The sequence below is a fragment of the Panulirus ornatus genome, chromosome 39 (assembly GCF_036320965.1).
Source record: "Panulirus ornatus isolate Po-2019 chromosome 39, ASM3632096v1, whole genome shotgun sequence".
Taxonomy (NCBI): domain Eukaryota; kingdom Metazoa; phylum Arthropoda; class Malacostraca; order Decapoda; family Palinuridae; genus Panulirus; species Panulirus ornatus.
In genome coordinates, this window is record NC_092262.1 from 12791109 (window position 1) to 12813982 (window position 22874).

The following is a 22874-nucleotide window of genomic DNA, read 5'->3' on the forward strand; positions in this document are numbered from 1 at the left end:
GCCCCATATATAAATACAATTACAAGTTACACAATGGATCAACTACAAAATAAAATGATGTAATAGAAAAAAAATTCTTTGACAATTGGTCTTCGGCTGGGCTGAGGGAGGATCTTAACAGTCCTACATTGACGCCAGAGGTCGTCTAACCCAACAGCTGGGCTAGAGGTCAGGCTATCCCCACAGCTGGGCTAGAGGCCAGGATGCCGCCATAGCTGGGCTAGAGGCCAGACTGCCCCCACAGCTGGGCCAGAGGCCAGGCTACTCCCACAGCTGAGCCAGAGGCCAGGCTACCCCCACAGCTGGGCCAGAGGCCAGGCTGCTTTGTTGCCCCTTAAATGCATCCAGCTGTTGGAGGCAGGGGCCAGTAGGCCTACAAAAACACTACAGCCTGGCTACCTACCCTACAACACTTTATACCTTCAAAGTCCATAAGATTATTGACAGATGTTGAGTTTCAAAGTTATAGTCAAAACATACTTTGTTAATGTCATTTGCAGCCAACCACAAGGTAAACTGTTAATGTCATTTGCAGCCAACCACAAGGTAAACAAAGTATGTTAAAACCAAATGTGCACAGGTCACATGGTGAGGCATAATGTTTACCGGAAGTTTTGTGTGAGTGAACCTATAATCAAAAAAATTAGATGTTAAAACAAGACCCTTACACTCGTATAACTTTCAAATGACAATGTATAGGAGGTAAAGCTTCACCTCTACAGAAATCAAGGAGGCTTTCAAAGAGACTAGTGACTACTAAAAGTTGCATGACTTTTACAACAGCTTTACAGTTTCATTGTGTTTCAAATCTCTACACCATCTACAGACTTAAAAGTTACAAAGATAAAATAAAAGCTCCAACTTATGCTCTACTTGACAATTACCACGTATTTTACTCTCCATACATACACTGTAACAGAAAAATGAAATCATTACCATTCTAAAGTTAAATCTGGTGTGAATTTATAAACAATACCCTTAAACCCAAAGTGTACTGTAAGAATTGCTTCTAAACACATAAGGTGGTGGCTTGACTTCACTAATTCATATTACTAATACCCATAGGTTTTATTTTAGACACCATCTTAATATACACATTGGAATCTCATTTAATTCCTTAGCAACTGGTTGTGTTTCATGTAGGTGATAAATCAACAGTGGGGAAACATGCTTGCAATCAATATCTATCGTGCACATACATAGTGGCGAGGATTATGAAGATCAGGGAATTTGTGGGGCTAAGTTAGGTAAAACTGTAAGACACAAAATCATCAAAACCTTATGTGAGGCCACATGGTCAATCATGTTCATCAATGGAATCCATCCATGTATAAAGAAAACAAATACAGGACAATTAAGATCAGAAAGTACATGAGGTAAATGATGCAAAAGGAGCTAGAAGAATTCTATAAATGAAAAGAACACAAGGAAACCTCACCAAAGAGAACTAAAACCCCAAATCAACCTTAAGTTTCAATGTTATAGTTGAAATGCATTATTCTCACCTCCTCCATGGGGGCATTTCATGATAAAATCCCACTGTGTTTACAATACTACACAATGTTGAACAACTGCATTGAAACATAGACTACAAATTATATTTTTCAAAAAACATCCAGAATATTGTTAATTCTAACAGCCTAGAAAAGCCAAATGCAGTTATCATAGGTTCTGTCAATTTCTACATGCATTTCATTTACTTTTACATTAATCTTATATTTCCCAGACCTTAATGACCTTTAATTATCACTCTAACCTTATTGTAGCTACAGTAATATCAGTAATATCATAAAAGAAGAAACATTAGCCAGTGTAATTTCATTCTTTGGTTCCACTAACAGCCATAATACATCAACTCCAAGGGCTAAACTTTTTCATATTTCTTTGAAGGATTTCCTCAATTGGTGGTTATTCTGTTATACTGTAACTTAAATAACTGCTTAAATATTCTCTAATCAGTTATCACAATATTTTTTCTTCAAAACTTTGTAAAATATCTTTTTCTTCCACTGATTAGCTTTTCATACATTGTTTCGGCCTACAAAGGGCAAAGCTGATAATTAACAAGAGTAGGCGAAACACTCCCAGATATCATGAGAACGCAAGAAAACATCACCTAACTCGCCCATCTACTGACATTTTCCTTACCATGATATACAACAAAAATGTAATTAGTGCAGCATCAGTTTCTGAGAGATTTGGTTGTTATTCATATCAACTTTTGGTGGATCAATTCATCTTACCAGAGGAAATTAGGGGCTAATTAAGGTAAAACTAAGTGCCACACTTCTAGAAATATAAAAGGTGAATTACCAATTCAGCCACACATCAAGACTACCTTCAGATAGTGTGTGATTTTGTCCATAATGTTTAGCGAACATTGTACAATAAGAGTTAAACAGCATGATCTGGAATGTTATCATTTTAAAAGCAATTTATTATATAATATTAAGGCCATAACAGTTAAACATGTTTCACATTTCAAGTAAGACATGGAGTCGGTTAATGTAAAAGTAGGTAAAATGCTTGTAAAAATTCAACCTAACCTAAGAACCCTTCCCTAACCATCCCTCCTAGCTAACAGGAACACCTGAAATATGCTATCCATCAATTGGTCAGATGACTGGGATCATGAAGAAACTGGACGCTGGCAAAAAGGGCCACTCTGTCGTGTGCCTGTTTATTAATATTCATCAGCAGCAGCACAATAGCCAATTGAGGGTATGAATGGTATTTCTTTAATAAAATACTGTATTATTTTGGTGAAACTAAAGCTCTATCCCCTACTAACACTTTGTTGTTTGCTTTGTCATCTACTTAATGTCCTGCACCAAATTGGCGGTATGTTTTCGTGTGTGACCAGTTTATTTCAACTAAAATACTAAACATTGGGATAAATATTGCCTGTTTAGGAAATGAAATGAGGTTTTCATAAGTTCTATTTATTCTTCTTTTCCGTAGAAATATATAATGATCTTGTACATTAGTCAATCCTACAGTACTATCATAATCCATCATGAAGGATACGATACATTGGTCCTTTCCATATATTTCTGTCATAATAAACTATATACAATGCATCTAAATAATTTCCCATCAAATCTCGTTTCAATATAGAGGTAAAGCTGACCTCTACCCATGATTCAAATTACTAAAAAAATAATTTCATTCACTTTAACTTGTGTAAGCCAGGTAGTAGTGCATTGTTACTGACAATGATAATCATCATCTACACCACACACGAACAAATTTTCATTGCAACCAAGTGTAATCACTTTTAATATATTGATTAATTAATCCCGAGTGGGTTGATAGGACGAGAAAAGTCCCAGAACACAAAACATCCATGAAGAATGAATCACCCCAGGACAACATCTCCACATATCTACCCCACCACCTAACAACCATTAATACCAAACTACAGAACTACAAGCCTCATGACCAGGTGGGAGGGACTAGAAACCTATAATCACCCACAAACTAACACTGTAAAACGAAACCACGGCGTCAAACTACACACACTAACCACACCATTACCACCCTAGTCTACCCGACCACATCCAGCCCCAGGGGCCATGACAGGCTCTTCCGATGGATGGGATAAATTGAAGAGGGGCAGACCAAAACCAGCCAGCCATCTCTCTCTCCTCCAAGCCCACCAAGATCAAACCAAATCCTCCTCTCTATTCCCTCTCATCAAAACAAATCCTCCTCCTCCTCCTTCCCTCCCCCCAATCAAAACAAAACGTCAGCCTCCCTCCCCCCACATCAAGACTCACCTCTTATTTTCCGAGGCCTCCTTGTTCTCTAGGCTCGTCATCCTGGCGGCTTGCTCTCGCAGTCCTCAGATCACCTTCCAAATCACCTGGCGAGCGCACCCATTAAAGCACAGTGGTTATGGCTGGCCTTATCATAACATCGTCGGCACACAAACACTAACTTCTGCAGTGATTACCCACAATACAGCGAGGACGACAAGCGAGGCAGCACAAGCGCCATCTTCCATCTTCCCCTCCCCTACCTCCTTCCCCCTCTCCAACCAACCAACCCACCCTTCCAACTCCTGATAAACACCCCTTACAAATTTCCCCCGATTAAAATGTTATATTATCACCACAGGCCATGAGATTAAGGTAGATACAAGTATCCTGTCTAGTTCGAGATGGATTGAATAGCCAACATGGCCAGCCAATCACCAATTCTAGCCACCATATCTTGTAATACATTTCATTACGGTTATAAAGAACTTCTTAATCAATAAACTACATTTTTGACACTCTCTCATAAATCTCGTAATCATAGAATAACTAAGAATGACACATTCATCTTCATTCAGTCATTATCTCATGTTAATCTTCAAACCATAAATAGAAATTATTAATATTTCCCTTTACAATCTACTTACAACTTTTTCCACTTATGTGAACATTAGAAAAACTAATATCCATCACTAGTTTTCTCCAAATATGGATATTTTAGTATATAATGATCTCTAAATGAACCATTCAAGTAGTCAATAAGCCATTAGAGCCAACGACTTAACCAGGCCATTATCTGCCGCCTGTTAATGAATGGATTATTTCCTTATTACACCAGGAAATAAACTGATAATGGTTCACATAATGATATGATTATTGATGGGAAACCACTCTAATTATAGGTTAGGGTCGTGGCAAACAACACCACGTGTGATTTGAATAAAAAATCTATTTCTCATAAAACCTAAAAAGGATAGATAGATAGTTAGTTAGATAGCATTTTGAGGTAAAGTTAGAACTACAGAAAACTATAATAGCCATAACAATAATTGAGGGAAATATGGAGCGTAATACTTAATGACACAATAAGGTAGACTTTACAAACTTTAAGTACAAGTTCATACTCTATAAATGAATATATAAATGACTTTGCTGAATGAATAATGTAATGGACTGGACCAATAGAGTGGGATGTCAATATAACAAGTCTCCACTAAAATACTGACGAGGGAAAAAAAAAAAAAAAAAAATATATATATATATATATATATATATATATATATATATATATATATATATATATATATATATATGATACAGTACGTCCTAAAGCACATGACAAAAGATAACCAGAAGTGGTGTATATAACGTTATCTATGGAGAGGAAACCAACAAAATTGTAAATGAACGAGTGGGTCGTCAAAAGCCAGATATACAGTTCATTTATAGGTGCTAAACTTTGCTAAATATGACGGCAATATTGCAGAAAAGTCGAGTTCTATGCTAAATATGACGGCAATATTGCAGTATAGTCGAGTTTTAGTAACTGCGACAAAATTTTCTAAAATTACCACCATAGAAAATGGTAATAGCTATTAAAGAAAAATCACATTCTGGGGATAACTATAAATAAAATACGTCATGGGTGAGACTTTTATGAATGGCATAACTTTACCAATCATACATTAACTCATTACTGACAATTATTTTCCATACTAGCTGCCCACTGTTTTGTAATGGATAATTTACACAATTCTCAAGGATGCTATTTTATTTTTCTCTGGAAAACCACGTAGACATTTACATGTACGATTTACGAACTGAGATATGAAAAATGGTAGATATTCTTATTCCAGAAGACATAATTCTTAGGGAAGGAATTGTTATAATGAAGATAGGAAGACATATGAAGGGAATTCCACACCTTGGCAGTTCATAAGGAGTCATATAAAAAATATAAAAATTGCCTTTTCTACACTAGGGCCCAACTGTTTTCCTGGACTTCCCTAAAGACTTCTGGAGCCTTACAATGAACGGGGAAAAACTAAGCCCAATAACACCAACACAAAAGGGAACAAAATCACTCACCAGATAGGGCTACAAAATCCTGGATACACGTTATCAAATGGAATACCCGTACTTTGTAAATAACCAGCAAGAATATGGATGCTCAAAACCTCAAATTACTTGACAGAAAAGTATCAGAAAAATGAAGACACGTTCTAGGCACTGACAGTAGTGCAAACATGGTAATCCTTGGTTTAAATGCAGGATCATAGTACGAAGGGAACACCCATCAATTTTTTCCTATTTTGCTTCTCTCCCCATCTCTCATTTGCCGTGTTCAGCTACACCTTCTAGACCTACTGCCACTCCTCTTATCCTTATCTGAAACTGATGCCCATAGAATTTTCTTCCTCTAAACTTCATCACACATCCACTATCCTTTCTCATCTGGCTACCTCATGCATGACACACTTGACTGTTCCAAAAATATACTTTCCTTAAGCAACTCCATTTACGTATTTCCTTAATTTCAATTACTCGCCTTCTTTCCCATTAATTAATCATTCCAAGCAGGCCACCTATTCCATCATTGATACTCTACATCATTGCTCTCTACGTGAGTTGAGTGTCTCTACGACATCAAGTGGTCCATCTAATTCTACACTAAGAAACAATAAAGGTAAAAAATAAAACATTTTTCTTTTCCCCTTTATTAACAAACTCAGGCAATTGATCCAGCATTTGAGGCAATCCTTGGCCAAAGATCCGCACACTCCTTCGCAACTGGACCAGTAATGGCTGAACCTGAAATACAAATGGAATACATTAGCTTTTGAGATGACTGGCTACACTTATCCTGCTTACATTCGTATAATCTACACCTTAAGTACCTAAGCATGTGACAAAGGGATAATGACTGTCAAGAACTCCATCTATCATTAGCTCTGCTTACAATTTTCATGGGATGGATCAGATTAGCAGCCTTTGAAATCACTCCTACACATCTTCAATTCATGCAATGCGAGTCAAACTTTCACATTAACATCCCTTGCCACTTCACCAGGCACTTAGCAGATTTGCCTCGCAAGACCACTAAAACCATCTCTCTTGCCTCTGCTTCTTCTAATCCCCAAATGTTCTTATAAAATCTTCCTCTGAAATACCCTTGGCCCTAACAGTTTTCTCATCTAACCATTATGTCTTCCAGGGTCGAACTCCTTTCCTTACACATTCCACTGCATTACTACATATCTTAAGATCCTGTCACATAAGCATTCTATGTGGCCACACACTGCTCAATGCTCCACAGACCTTATCCCCCTCACCCATCCTATGGCTTACTTTACTTACCATGGTTCCAAACATTGCCAGATCCACTCCCAATTACCTACAAATTTCCCATTCCTACAAGTTCTCTCCAGACCCTTGAGCAAAAAAACTATAAAACCACTTAAAACAAACCTTTCATTTCCCCTTTATTGTTAACTATAACTCCTGCATTATCTTCAAAATAGATAAACACACCATCCTTCCTCCGGTAGGGCTTTCTTTGTCTCACTACTACTGCTGGGTGCACTGCAAAGAAAATGCACTTTATTATAAAAATCACTTATAACCAGCATGAGGAATGCTTCATGATGATTTTTGCACTAAAGACAATTATCTAAAATTTTCATCAACCCTATGAACACAGCTCCACAACTGTGGCAATTATTGTTGGCGTTAATACACATATACAAAAGTATACAAAACTGATGAATCCAGAATGAACTAAATCTGACATAAATCTAAAACCACTTTCTAATGACATACCCTTTTTCCTTAGCTCTGGCTTTCCCTTTTTGACAGTGGCAGCCACAATGTCACCCACTGCAGCAGCAGGTAAACGATTCAGACGACCCTTGATCCCCTGAACAGCTATGATGTACAGGTTCTTCGCACCTAATGCACAAAAAAAAGAATTCACATAGATACATAAAAATACATATCACAATATGCAGAATACTACTACAACAGTAATTCAGTTTTAAAGGCTCTTAGAAATGCCTGAAGAGGATACTTTTAACATTAGTCATTTTATCATGCATTCAATGGCAATAAATAGGCAATCGTTAGTAAGCCCTTTGGTTCACAAATATTTCTCTCAGCCTCCCCAATGCACAAAAAATAGCAAAATGCTTTTTTCCCTTGAATGAAAAGGTTACATAAAATTTGTAATTTTTTCTTACAAATTTACGTTTATCCACACCTAGTATATATCACACAGAACAGTCATTAATCTGAAGTATGCCTCAAGTTACCAGCCATACACACATTTAAGTAAAGACATAATGGTTCCCAGTACAACCAGCACTAAAACTAAAATCAACTCTCATAACTACTTACCTGTATTGTCTGCGCAGTTCATAATTGCCCCCACAGGCAAACCCAGAGAAATGCGGAACTTTCCGCCAGACGATGCTCCACGTCCTGTTGAAAAATATAATTTTCATGAATGCTTAAGAATACTGTTGTAATCCTTTATGCAAAAGCTTAATAACTTTTAGTAATTATCTGCCTTCACGAGCCACCTTTGTAATTTTATTAACTTACCTTTGTAAATGACAAATGTATAGAAAAATAGTCAAAAAAAATGTAAGGACAAAATAGTCAAAGTAAATGGAAAGGAAGAAACAAAGTTGTCTTTTTTTGCAAAAGTAATTACAGTAGTTACTAATAGACTAAAGCAACAATGAACAAGGAAAACACACATGCACAGCACTCATACTACTTAACCTTACCTAACACCCTCTACTAGTCTACCACGAATTAACGTCAAGATGCAAACTATTAAAAAAAACTGGTTAAGAAGCATAGTCACTGAGTCAGTTCTTCGCGTAAGCCACACCACCTTAACTGGTGCTTTAGATCATCCATGACGGATAAGAATTGGCTCTTTAAGTTAGCCCTCACCTCATTATATTACGGTTCATGATATCAGACGTGTCTTCCTCTCAAAGCAACTTAACAAATTTCTCCGTACCATACTTTCTCACAGATCAGAGCCAGACTGTGCTCAGCCCATTGATGACTTTACAAGTGCAGATAATTTAAACTATCATGCATAATATAGCATTAGCTGTTCCCCAAAGCAAATTTCAGTGCAGGGCGAGAACGTACTTTTATTGATAAATGTGCTGACAATGGGCCACGATTAACACTGGCTGCAATCTACACAGAATTACATTTCCATTGAACACGACCATTCCCACATTCTGTAAGACAGAATCAACACTAATTTTAAACTGCTGCAATTTAAAATCTCAAATGAAAATACGAAATCTAATAATTTCTTTAAAATATAAGCAACACTTCTGGGTTACACTTAATTTGAACTTTTAAAGTTAAATTCACAGATTTTAATTTGGAACTTTTAAAGGTAAACTAATAAATTTTAAACAATTACCATTAACTTCAGAGATCTCGGCTGTTTGGCCCACCCTGATTATACAGTTAGTTAATCTAGCTTAACCTATCCAAGATTAACCATATGTAATACACGCCAAATAATATTCAGAGATAACAGTGAGGCACAGATAAACTAGACCTTTAATACCTAAACCAAAACCTCGTTACATTTCAATTAGTAAAATGAATGGGCCGGAATCCATATGGATCGAGATGCTGAAACGACCCCTTACATCAACACCTTTTTTATTCCTGCCCACTTCCAGGTGGCTGGGAGGAATACCACTGTAACTGCACTTCGTTGTACACGATATCTCCACGTCTAATGCTTTTAATAAGACAAAGTCTAAAGTCTTTATTCAAAATAGTGAGTTCTGGTCGCCACTGTCAAAATCGTCGATTCCCCCAGACTCACTTAAGATTCGTCACTTTGCACACGTATCAAGAGATGAAGTCACTATTCAGTAACCTAATCCATTCCATTATATACAAACAATATCACATAAGACTTGATCTCTAAGCTCCTGCTTACAGGTTATACACATAAACATCCATGCATCTTATCATCGGAGCTCCGCTTAATTCCACGTTAATATGGCCTCCTGGCGAAAACTTGCAAAGCCCGACATCACTTAAGGGATTCATCTTCAAGACTAGCAAGGTAGAAGTTCCCAAGAACAACAGATGACGAGTGAACGAAAAGATAAAAACGCTGGTGTCGTACCCACCTCTCTTAGACATGGTTGGTGAGTGATGAGGAGCTGGTTAATGCGCATGCGCAGCCAGCATTGTTTGTATTGCTATGGTTTTAAGGGATTACTATACCCTCAAACTCCTGTATATTTCAAAACACTTTACTTTGTATAATGTTTTCCCTAAATAATCGACTGTAATGTCAGTATAGATGTGATTATATGGCTACTTGGAGTGTAAATGTCTCTTTAGAGCCCCCTACGTCGTGTAACTTCTAGTAAAGTTTATCCAGAAATTAGAATTCTAATTTGTATTTTCCAGTCTCTTACACGAAATCTATAGAATTGACTCGGGATTTTCCATTGCTCGTTACTTAACACGATAAAAAGTACTAGTTTAGTGAGAGGAAGATTACTCTACGCGAAGTTCACGGCCATTTTAATGCGCTTCTGTTAATGTGTGACTTAGGATCAGCAACAGGTAATTTTGCCGCTTTTCTCTGTATTATTCCCGTATTTACCCCTCGTATAACGACTTATCGAAGTATCATTATGACACTAAGGCCCTTGTTAGTTATTTAAGTCACATTATGTGAGCAGGAGCTTGTAAAGCTTGTAGTTTATGGTCGCCTCCCTCGTAGTCTACGTGGACCGCACAGCCATTTTTATAGGCTCGCTGGGGATGGTGGGAGACCCGTGGACTTATTCAGGTTCTGTCTGCACGCCACACCAACCCTACATAGAACGCAGATGTGCTTACCACATGAATATTTCCTGCCGAAGGGAGAGGAAGGGAGGGACTGGGTTGAAGGGAGGGCCAGAGGACGAGGGACGAGGCAAGATGGGCGGCTCCATAGACGCTAATGGCTTCATCCCGCCTTTACCTGGACTCGGACTCGATCCATCAAGACATACGAATATTACTCGTATTCTAATCATTGACAGGGTACACTGTATTTAACACTGCCATCCATTTATCTACCTGTATGTACTTGCGATAGCGAAAAACGCCAATAATCCGTTTATCGTCCCTAAATTATAACTATATATTTGAGTAAATCGAATAAATAATAAATTTGTGCCTCTGGTTTTACCATATAGCGACAGAATGTATGACCATAATACAGGGGATATATACTTTCAGTTGGTCTTCAGGGAAAATGTGGGTCTTGTTAGGCCCAGATCACAGTTCATAATGACCTATGAATAATTATGAATTAGTACTCTGTTATAAAGGAAACCTGGGGATCCTGAACTGAAGATCAACCACCATATCTGTTATAAAGGAAACCTGGGGATCCTGAACTGAAGATCAACCACCATACATATGATTATGAGTAAGTAATTTGGATGTGTCATGTCTAGTAGAATGCGAGGGAAAAGTCTATTTTAGTTATATGTCGGAAGTAGGTTTTGGAAATGGCTGTATTTAATTTATTTGGATTGCAGACATACCTATGGAGTGTGATGCGAGACTTGTTTTATTGAATGAAGTTAAATACGAAGTGAATATTGTACCACCGTTTAGCAATATTTCCTCAATGGTTTCAGTTCTCTGTTTATGATTCCTTGTAGTTATTGTAAGAAAATAGTGCAAAGTAAAGGCATAAGATTATATCTCTGAGTTATCACAATACGTGGTTGTTGGAATTTCAGAATTACTTATTTTGTCATATTGTTTTCCTCATGAAGCACCCACCATCCACTGGATACAAAAAGAGGAAAGTCACGCATTTGATGAATGCTTTTAAGCAGAAGCAATATTTTTTGAAATATTTTGTTATGCTTTACATACATATTGTATCTCCCCACATATTTCCTGTCCCTCATTATCTCCTTTGCTAGAGGAGTATGATACAGGTTCAAAAATAATTCAATTCAGTTTTTTTTTTATATAACACAATCCATCAGCAGAATAGCATGTCACTTTGGTGCGGACTAGTTTGCATTAGTCAGTCAAGGGCTAGTTTGCTCACTATTTGGCATAACCATTATCAGCTTAATAGGGTGATAAAAGTAATGTAAATCAAGAAAAGTTTGAGGATAATTAATGCAAAAATGTCACACACTTGTATCAACAAAACCTCACTTAATAACCAGTTTTATTAATGTCCTCTAATGGAAATCCGTCTCAGGAACTGTATGTGTTTGTTAATTTGGTGTGAAGCAGAGGATAATGGAATGTTGATTTCGTTGGTTTCAGGACCAAGGTTTTGGGTTTTAGGTACCTTGTTTGGGCCCAAAGAGAGTTTTTGTATGATTTGATTGCCTGTTGTGCAGTACGTGTTATAGGAAGTAGTTAAAAGTTTGGGTTTATGTGTGTTTGTGGATTGTTTGAAAGGAGATTCTGTTTTGGGGATATAGATTTGTGATTAATGATTGCACAGTATTTTATGTGGATGTTCACATGTTTGGGAATGGAGAGGGCACCAAGTTGTGTGAGCAAGGGTTCGTGGGTAGATGGAGGGGTAGTATTTTGATTTATGAATGCTCTTTATGGCATGCTATAGTTTGTATTGAATTTTCTGTAGATCTGTTATAATGAGAAAATTTTTTGAGGATGATTGTGTGGATTGAATGATCATAATTGTCTTGTGTCAGATTTTTGGGTACAGTTTGCATTGATTTTTAAGGATGTGAATCTTTTGAGAGGAGTTTAGTTTGACATTTGCTTTCACGTTATGGTATGTTTTTTTATATGGGTATTCTGAATTAAAAAAAAGGGTTCAATATTTTTTTTTTCATCATCTGTTTGAGTAAAGAGCATTTTGATTTTATCTGTAAGGTTTTTACCCATAAAACCATTCTTTGTTAAGATTCGGTAGAAATAATTGTGTGTAACAAAATAGGCCCATTTAGGTATATGCCAGATGAGAACTGGATTATCCTGTTGATTATTTCACTTGTGGGGTTGGTATGCCATATTGTGGTAATTTTATTGCTGAATTCCACTTCCTTTGTTTTTACAGAAGGAAGAGTGAAGAGAAGGGTAGGGAAATGTCTCCAAGAAGCAAGAAAAAGGAATCCTCTCCCAAGAAACAGCAGAGCATTAAACAGTATTTTTCTCCATTGGTGAAGTCATCAGATGGCTCAAGAAAGAGGGCAAGGGAAGAGGAAACCAAGAACCAAAAGGAAGGCAAGACTTCTGTGCAGTCACCCAAAAAGCGATCAAAAGAGGAAGTTAAAAGAGACCCTCAGGTAGTAAACAATAACAATAACGCCCCAAAAGAGTCTGCTGTAAACAACAACAATAATAACAACAACAATAACAATAACAATGGGAAAGAGAAAGAAGGGATCCCTGAGAAGAAACCTACCCCCAGGAAGTCAAGGAAGTCTGCAACAAAACCAGAAAGGAAGGCTGAGAAGCCTGAGTCAGTAGAGTTGAAGAAGATACCTGTTAATGATGTTAATTCTGAAAAAGCTCAACTTATCATTGTACCTGATGAAAATGCAGAGGTTATTGTACCTGATGAAGAGGAAGGGATTATTGTGCCTAAAGAAAAAACATCAAATGTTCAAAACGATGAGGAGGAGGTCAATGTGCCTGATGAAGTTGATGTAGAACAAGAGGATGAAGGAGAATTCATTGGCCCTGATAAGGATGGAGTGTATGCAGAACCAGAAGTGAGCAGAAGTGCTGCTGATGTCGAGAAGGCTGTCTCGCAACCTCATCAGGCCAAGATCTTAAGACCAGCAAGCCCGGTGCAGAAGGTAAGGATCTAATATATGTATGTATGATGTTGAGTAGCCTGTTTGCGTTTAACACAAGTGCATCTGCTGATGATTGTTGACAGGCTTCTGTTTCTTTTATTCATGTGGTGTGTTTACTACATCTAAATAGCCCTTGACTATGAGGGGTGTTTGCAAGTGCACCCAGAGGAATTAGACATCCTTACTGTTTTCAAGCTTCAGGGTTGGGGCTGGAACCCTTGTTCTGGAAATTGATTCTTGTAAATGAGGTTTGAGACGTAAAGGCATGTTGCTACTGCTGGCTGAGAAGTATGGATTGATGTTGCTGAATAGATTAAGGCAGTAATGAGTATTGAATGTAATAGATTGAAATGAACTTGTTTCCTTAGTTATGTGAATCTTTAGATTTCAGACCTGGTTAGATGGACAACTGGCAGATTTAGATGATTTCGAACTATCTCAAGGATAGGGAAACGTGAGAACAATTCATATTAGATAGCTTTCTTGGAAGATTTAAAGGTGAGAACAATTCATATTAGATAGCTTTCTTGGAAGATTTACGTAACAGTAACCAGGGAGAAGACTTTGGGGGGGTAATGTACCAATCCGATCACTTTTTTTTTGTTTTTGTTTTTGCTTTGTCGCTGTCTCCCGCGTTTGCGAGGTAGCACAAGGAAACAGACGAAAGAAATGGCCCAACCCACCCCCATACACATGTATATACATACGTCCACACACGCAAATATACATACCTACACAGCTTTCCATGGTTTACCCCAGACGCTTCACATGCCCTGATTCAATCCACTGACAGCACGTCAACCCCAGTATACCACATCGATCCAATTCACTCTATTCCTTGCCCTCCTTTCACCCTCCTGCATGATCAGGCCCCGATCACACAAAATCTTTTTCACTCCATCTTTCCACCTCCAATTTGGTCTCCCACTTCTCCTCGTTCCCTCCACCTCCGACACATATATCCTCTTGGTCAATCTTTCCTCACTCATACTCTCCATGTGCCCAAACCATTTCAAAACACCCTCTTCTGCTCTCTCAACCACGCTTTTTTTATTTCCACACACTCTCTTACCCTTACGTTACTTACTCGATCAAACCACCTCACACCACACATTGTCTCCAAACATCTCATTTACAGCACATCCATCCTCCTGTGCACAACTCTATCCATAGCCCATGCCTCGCAACCATACAACATTGTTGGAACCACTATTCCTTCAAACATACCCATTTTTGCTTTCCGAGATAATGTTCTCGACTTCCACACATTCTTCAAGGCTCCCAGGATTTTCGCCCCCTCCCCCACCCTATGATCCACTTCCACTTCCATGGTTCCATCCGCTGCCAGATCCACTCCCAGATATCTAAAACACTTTACTTCCTCCAGTTTTTCTCCATTCAAACTTACCTCCCAATTGACTTGACCCTCAACCCTACTGTACCTAATTACCTTGCTCTTATTCACATTTACTCTTAACTTTCTTCTTTCACACACTTTACCAAACTCAGTCACCAGCTTCTGCAGTTTCTCACATGAATCAGCCACCAGCGCTGTATCATCAGCGAACAACAACTGACTCACTTCCCAAGCTCTCTCATCCCCAACAGACTTCATACTTGCCCCTCTTTCCAAAACTCTTGCATTTACCTCCCTAACAACCCCATCCATAAACAAATTAAACAACCATGGAGACATCACACACCCCTGCCGCAAACCTACATTCACTGAGAACCAATCACTTTCCTGTCTTCCTACACGTACACATGCCATACATCCTCGATAAAAACTTTTCACTGCTTCTAACAACTTGCCTCCCACACCATATGTTCTTAATACCTTCCACAGAGCATCTCTATTAACTCTATCATATGCCTTCTCCAGATCCATAAATGGTACATACAAATCCATTTGCTTTTCTAAGTATTTCTCACATACATTCTTCAAAGCAAACACCTGATCCTCACATCCTCTACCACTTCTGAAACCACACTGCTCTTCCCCAATCTGATGCTCTGTACATGCCTTCACCCTCTCAATCAATACCCTCCCATATAATTTACCTATACTACCATATTAGAAGGCTTGTGAGACAAGTAAGTTACAGTTATGGTAAAAGTTTAATTAGTTTGGTCCCACACCTGAAATGTGCAAAGTTGGAGCTGAAGGCTTCAGGGATGATATGGGAATTAATAGATTTTGATGGAATAGAAAGAAGGAAGGCAGTTGCCTCATGTATTGTTGGAAAAAGAAAGTTATGTAGAGACAATCACCATTTAAGATTTGTTGATGGCATAGGTGATGGAAATGTGGAACAAGGTATGACATCAACAAGACTGTTCAAACAGGAAACAACAGAATGGGAAAGGTGCAGGACCTTATCCTACAGTGTAATACTTCCCACGTATTCCCTGTGTGTCGTTGAAGACGACTAAAAGTGAAGGGAGCGGGAGGCTGGAAATCCTCCCCTCCCATTTTTTAATTTTCCCAAGGAACAGAGAAGGGGGCCAAGTGAGGTTATTCCCCCTAAGGCTCAGTCCTTTGTTCTTAACGCTACCTCGCTAATGTGCGAAATGGTGAATATTTATAAAAAAGATAAATGTGTGTGTTTTGGCCAATTTTTATTATTTGTAAGTTTAGTCTTGTAGTATATTCGATATTAAAGGTTCTTTGTTTTTCCAGGAACAGAAAGTGAACTTTAAATGCAAAGTTTGTGACCAGTGGTTTCCAAATAGATACTTCCAGCGAAAACATATGCTTATGGAGCATGAAAACCAGCTTTATGAATGCCGTGTTTGTTCCTTTAATTCTGTGAACCCAGAGAAGCTGAAGAGTCACATTATTAAGCAGCATGTGATCAAGAAAGAGCGAAGTGAGCCAGTATCATTGGATGAAATTAAGGTAGATTTAGATGAGCTTATGACAAAACAGACTCCTCGAAAGGTTATGATGGAGGATGGGGTAGCCCTCGGACGTGATCCCAGCAATAAACTGTGTTTTATATGTGCAATGTGTGATCGTATATATACCAGCAAGTACTCCCTTGAGCGACATGTTCGATGCCATACAGGGGAAAAGCCTTATATTTGTGAAGTTTGTAACTTCTCCACCAGTTATCGGGAGCATATGCAACGCCACATGACTAGTGTTCACCTCATTGTTCATTCAGATGAACCTAAACAAAAATATGTGCCAAAAAACCGAAGGAAGACTGAAGAGAAAAATGTTTCTACTGAAGATGATAAAATAGAGCAGGTTCAGGAAGAGAATGGACTTGAAGATAATCAGTCAAAAGATGATTCAAATCCATATAATAACTTGAGTTCCTCTGAAACAGCCAATTCTAATTCATCAGGTGCTAAGAAAAGACGTAATATATTAAGGAAGCGCTTTGAATGTGCTGCTTGTGGACTGAAAGCCACTCATAAAACTGATCTTGTAAATCACATCAAGGAGAAGCATCCTAATGCTCATATTGAGTCTTTAGATAATGGTGATGGGTCCAAGGTCCATCTTATTGTAACTGTCTCAAAGAAAACCAGTGTGTCCCGTCGAATGGTAATAACCTGCCCTGATTGTTCCAAAGTTTTCCATGACACCTGGAAGTATAAGGTGCACAAGCGTTCCCACACTGGTGTGAAACCCTTTGGGTGCAGTGTCTGCAGTTTCTTTGCTACCAGCAAAATGACCATTCGGGACCACATTCACCGTAAACACAAAGACTGTAAGAATCCTAAGATTCTGTTACGCACAGTGTGCATTGATGGAACAGTAGATCATGTTGAATTGAGTATGCCACAGCGGGAGTTCAAGTGTGATTACTGTAGTGAGGTCTTCCAGGATAATTATCATCTGAAGCAGCACAAAAAGAGAACTCATCAAGAGGCCTTGCCATTCTCTTGCGTTGAGTGTGGTCACAGGGAATGGGCTCGAGCAAACATTATCATTCATTGTTTGCAGAAACATGGTGACAAGGATTTAGAGGGACTGATCTTAAGGAAAGATAAACCATTTACAGTTGGACCTCACAAGCTTCCAAAGTGTCAGCAGTGTGACAAAGTTTTCCCGTACCAATCACAGCTATACCTACATCAGAAGCAGCACACTGGTGAACGAAGTTACTTCTGCGATATTTGTAGTTACCGCACTAACATCAAGGCAGCACTAGAAAAGCACATACTCAAGCATCTAGAGGGTGAACCCCCCAAGAAGTCTGGGGGTCGCAAAAGAAATGCTAAAAATAAAACCACCACTGATTGTGATAACCCGATCAACTTTGTTGATGTTGGTCAGGTAAATGAAGAAGTTGCAGCAGAACCTGGTAAAAAAAAAGACAGTGCTAAGACAAACAAGCGATCCTCCAAGAGTAACATCGAGTCAACTAAATAAGTGCCTTCCTGTATGCAATACTTGTGCCTTTAAAGGGACCATACCCAACAGTTGTATTATAATGAACTCTCGTCTTCCTCAAGGATTTCCCGTCTTTTAGATATAAGTTTGGTAAAATGCAGTTTAACTACTAGACTTTGGTGCTTGAATATTTTGGTATCTATTGGATAGTTTATGCTGACATATTTCATCTATTAAAAGTGTTGCATAATACAATATGTAAATTTTGACTACAAAAAAACAACTAGCTTTTGATTTTATTGTTTATTTGTTAAACATTTATTGGTGTACTAATTGAACTTTATGGAAAGTTATAAAGATCCCAGTATTCATGCATATAGTAACTTATTTTAAGGATGTTGAAGCTAAAGATGTAGTTTATATTTCTATTTTTACTCTAAATATTCTTGTACTGATTGAGCATGTAAGACTTGAAAACCCATTCACTGTATATCCGTAAGTAATTTTGTCCTTAATGAAGAGAGAGTGAGTAGTAAGGGAACTTGTCTTGATTATGCATGAGAATTACTTTTCTACAGTAGGTAAATTGTTGATTGTTGATATTTTCATTTTAAGTTGGTTATCATTTTGTGTTATTTCATGACTTGATAATTTACTTGGGAACGAGATAAATGTATTTCCGTATGTAAATATTGATGTCTTAAACTTTAACCAAATTACGTGAATTATGAATTCAGTAGATGAACTTGCAAAATTGAAGCATGTGTTTTGAATTTGCTGGGGGAATTTTTTTTTTTCAAGACTTTATGGTATATGACGAAGTTTTGTTGCAGGTGTGTGAATACGTGGATTCCATGTTTATAGATTTTAGATTTTGATCAATTGAATTTACTTCTCGTGGTCTGTGTTGCTGTAACTTGTTGAAAATGATGTTACAATTGTACTTGTCTAATTTTTTAAAGTAATTTAAGGTAATTTTTTGTCTTTTAAGTGTAACGTATGTATTTCATGTATTCTCTGATTTTTTCTGTAATATTTAGATAGTTGTAGTTAATGAGTGAACCAAGTCTTCCCCTCCAAGGAATCTTGTGCCTTCCCATGTGTGCCTTACATTATGGATCATTGTGTATCTGATGTAGTGTGTTCATTTGCAGCACCATAATTAGTGATCTCGATCCATGTAATAAGTAGAATGAAACAGTGTAAGTTTCTTATACTTTTCAACCAGAATAATGTATTTTAACAAAATCACATACAGTCAAGTGATACAGAGCTCTAGGAGTATTGTTAAATTATAGGATCTTCTGGAGTAAAATTGCTGATGAATAATTTATTGGTTTGCTTATGATTTATATATATATGCTGATAATCCACTGGAAAATGAAATGCTTTAAGTCCCCAACTGCACTTTCGTGTAATGATCACGCCATCAGGGGAGATACAAGAAAGAGAGATAGAACAGTCAGTTGACATACAAAGAAAAGACGTAGCTAGGATGCCATTAGTAAACAAGCATTACTCGAGTGATGGAGATTAGGTTGGTGTGTTTGAGTCTGGCAATTGCACTTCAGTATTTCAGATAATTTATTGAAACTTTACGCATCATGTTTCACAGGAAATCCACTTCATCAGGTGTAAACAGGTCACAGTGTTTCAGATCCCAACAAGCAATAAAGGCTTGTGATAGTTGAAAATGTGAATTGTGTACACCTGAGATGGATTTTCTGTGAAACATGTTGTGTGTGGTAAAATTTCAAAAGATGAATTGAATTCTTACTGAAGTGCGAGTTCCTCTTCATACAATTATCATGGACTACTGTGATCATTTTTTTTTTTTTTTTCTTTGTCGCTGCCTCCCGCGTTTGCGAGGTAGCGCAAGGAAACAGACGAAAGAAATGGCCCAACCCACCCCTCATACACATGTATATACATACGTCCACACACGCAAATATACATACCTACACAGTTTTCCATGGTTTACCCCAGACGCTTCACATGCCTTGATTCAATCCATTGACAGCACGTCAACCCCGGTATACCACATCGATCCAATTCACTCTATTCCTTGCCCTCCTTTCACCCTCCTGCATGTTCAGGCCCCGATCACACAAAATCTTTTTCACTCCATCTTTCCACCTCCAATTTGGTCTCCCACTTCTCCTCGTTCCCTCCACCTCCGACACATATATCCTCTTGGTCAATCTTTCCTCACTCATTCTCTCCATGTGCCCAAACCATTTCAAAACACCCTCTTCTGCTCTCTCAACCACGCTCTTTTTATTTCCACACATCCCTCTTACCCTTATGTTACTTATTCGATCAAACCACCTCACACCACACATTGTCCTCAAACATCTCATTTCCAGCACATCCATCCTCCTGCGCACAACTCTATCCATAGCCCATGCCTCGCAACCATACAACATTGTTGGAACCACTATTCCTTCAAACATACCCATTTTTGCTTTCCAAGATAATGTTCTCGACTTCCACACATTCTTCAAGGCTCCCAGAATTTTCGCCCCCTCCCCCACCCTATGATCCGCTTCCATGGTTCCATCCGCTGCCAGATCCACTCCCAGATATCTAAAACACTTTACTTCCTCCAGTTTTTCTCCATTCAAACTTACCTCCCAATTGACTTGACCCTCAACCCTACTGTACCTAATAACCTTGCTCTTATTCACATTTACTCTTAAACTTTCTTCTTTCACACACTTTACCAAACTCAGTCACCAGCTTCTGCAGTTTCTCACATGAATCAGCCACCAGCGCTGTATCATCAGCGAACAACAACTGACTCACTTCCCAAGCTCTCTCATCCCCAACAGACTTCATACTTGCCCCTCTTTCCAAAACTCTTGCATTCACCTCCCTAACAACCCCATCCATAAACAAATTAAACAACCATGGAGACATCACACACCCCTGCCGCAAACCTACATTCACTGAGAACCAATCACTTTCCTGTCTTCCTACACGTACACATGCCTTGCATCCTCGATAAAAACTTTTCACTGCTTCTAACAACTTGCCTCCCACACCATATATTCTTAATACCTTCCACAGAGCATCTCTATCAACTCTATCATATGCCTTCCCCAGATCCATAAATGCTACATACAAATCCATTTGCTTTTCTAAGTATTTCTCACATACATTCTTCAAAGCAAACACCTGATCCACACATCCTCTACCACTTCTGAAACCACACTGCTCTTCCCCAATCTGATGGTCTGTACATGCCTTCACCCTCTCAATCAATACCCTACCATATCATTTACCAGGAATACTCAACAAACTTATACCTCTGTAATTTGAGCACTCACTCTTATCCCCTTTGCCTTTGTACAGTGGCACTATGCACGCATTCCGCCAATCCTCAGGCACCTCACCATGAGTCATACATACATTAAATAACCTTACCAACCAGTCAATAATACATTCACCCCCTCTTTTAATAAATTCCACTGCAATACCATCCAAACCTGCTGCCTTGCCGGCTTTCATCTTCCGCAAAGCTTTTACTACCTCTTCTCTGTTTACCAGATCATTTTCCCTAACCCTCTCACTTTGCACACCACCTCAACCAAAACACCCTATATCTGCCACTCTTATCATCAAACACATTCAACAAGCCTTCAAAATACTCACTCCATCTCCTTCTCACATCACCACTACTTGTTATCACCTCCCCATTTGCGCCCTTCACTGAAGTTCCCATTTGCTCCCTTGTCTTACGCACTTTATTTACCTCCTTCCAGAACATCTTTTTATTCTCCCTAAAATTTAATGATACTCTCTCACCCCAACTCTCATTTGCCCTCTTTTTCACCTCTTGCACCTTTCTCTTGACCTCCTGTCTCTTTCTTTTATACATCTCCCACTCAATTGCATTTTTTCCCTGCAAAAATCGTCCAAATGCCTCTCTCTTCTCTTTCACTAATAATCTTACTACTTCATCCCACCACTCACTACCCTCTCTAATCAACCCACCTCCCACTCTTCTTATGCCACAAGCATCTTTTGCGCAATCCATCACTGATTCCCTAAATACATCCCATTCCTCCCCCACTCCCCTTACTTCCATTGTTCTCACCTTTTTCCATTCTGTACTCAGTCTCTCCTGGTACTTCCTCACACAAGTCTCCTTCCCAAGCTCACTTACTCTCACCACCCTCTTCACCCCAACATTCACTCTTCTGAAAACCCATACAAATCTTCACCTTAGCCTCCACAAGATAATGATCAGATCATCATATATACATATAATTTAAATATCACTGTGATTGTCCCTATTTTCATTTCCTTTGTACTGTAGTTTAATCCTTAAACATTGCTTTGTTTTAATCTTTAAAAGTAATGGGTTAAGATGAAGAATGACATTGATCCTTTATATTAGTTATGTTCTTTATAATGTACCTTGAAACTTTTTTAACATTATTGCTCTTTTCATAGATAGAAAAAATATTAAGGTATGCAGTTTGAAATAAAATAAGTTTAGAATCTTTTTTACTTAACCTTCTGTAACCCTTAAACACTGGGATTCGTATTATGGTGAGGTGCATTGCAAGCTTGTTATGAACAACTTGCCAGTGTTTGGACTTGTGTACCTGCTAAGAGACTCGTGGCCACAATATATGCTTATTACAGACTTCCACTCGCAAAGTAATTTTAAAGTGTAAAAATATATGTAAATATCTGTAAAATGAATCCACAAATAGTGAAAAGTCATCTAGTGAATGTTGGGCACAAGGGTCACCAGCCTCCCATCACCTCTTATGAGGGAATTACACACTAGGGCTGTCTCACAGCCATGTAAGGTGTGTTATGCTCTCATTGCAACACATCATTTATGTGTATTTCTTTCATGAATAGTTATGACCTGTGCATTTGCATAAGAGGCCT

The 22874-nt window shown here is 38.3% G+C and overlaps 3 protein-coding genes across 6 annotated transcripts in view; 1 reads left to right on the forward strand and 2 right to left on the reverse strand.

Annotated features, from left to right (window-relative positions):
- Positions 1-4018, reverse strand: part of hpo (serine/threonine-protein kinase hippo) — a 57775-nt gene extending 53757 nt beyond the window's left edge. For 2 of the 3 annotated variants that reach the window (XM_071685129.1, XM_071685128.1), the window contains exon 1: positions 3780-4018. In XM_071685129.1, the coding sequence (XP_071541230.1) occupies positions 3780-3820 (41 nt within the window). In that variant the 5' untranslated portion in view covers positions 3821-4018. The remainder of the gene's footprint in view (positions 1-3779) is intronic. The other variant, XM_071685125.1, reaches the window with a different exon arrangement.
- A 2441-nt stretch (positions 4019-6459) lies between these two features.
- Positions 6460-10009, reverse strand: RpL23 (ribosomal protein L23). Its single transcript, XM_071685138.1, has 5 exons — positions 9941-10009; positions 8151-8234; positions 7578-7706; positions 7227-7340; positions 6460-6569 (listed from the first exon to the last, which is right to left on the reverse strand). Exons 1-5 carry the CDS (start codon positions 9951-9953, stop codon positions 6487-6489), a joined length of 423 nt encoding a protein of 140 aa, XP_071541239.1. The 5' UTR covers positions 9954-10009; the 3' UTR covers positions 6460-6486.
- A 250-nt stretch (positions 10010-10259) lies between these two features.
- Positions 10260-22472, forward strand: LOC139761163 (uncharacterized). 2 transcript variants are annotated; one of them, XM_071685136.1, is made up of 3 exons: positions 10260-10385; positions 12874-13618; positions 16299-22472. In XM_071685136.1, the coding sequence occupies exons 2-3, from the start codon at positions 12902-12904 to the stop codon at positions 18003-18005; spliced, it is 2424 nt and encodes an 807-aa protein (XP_071541237.1). In that variant the 5' UTR covers positions 10260-10385; positions 12874-12901; the 3' UTR covers positions 18006-22472. The 2 variants fall into 2 exon arrangements, with proteins under 2 accessions (XP_071541237.1, XP_071541238.1); XM_071685137.1 differs by lacking the exon at positions 10260-10385 and adding an exon at positions 11112-11241 and having other exon boundaries at positions 16299-18141.
- The last annotated feature ends 402 nt before the right edge of the window (positions 22473-22874 follow it).

Bases quoted from the DNA above. Each gene is read 5' to 3' on its own strand.
- LOC139761163 (XM_071685136.1), top strand. From the start codon at position 12,902: ATGTCTCCAAGAAGCAAGAAAAAGGAATCCTCTCCCAAGAAACAGCAG. The intron at 13,619-16,298 runs GTAAGGATCTAA...TTGTTTTTCCAG, and splicing joins CAGCAAGCCCGGTGCAGAAG to GAACAGAAAGTGAACTTTAA.
- RpL23 (XM_071685138.1), bottom strand. The intron at 7,707-8,150 runs GTAAGTAGTTAT...TTTGTGCATTAG, and splicing joins GAACTGCGCAGACAATACAG to GTGCGAAGAACCTGTACATC. The intron at 6,570-7,226 runs GTTTGTTTTAAG...TTTGTATTTCAG, and splicing joins CAATAAAGGGGAAATGAAAG to GTTCAGCCATTACTGGTCCA.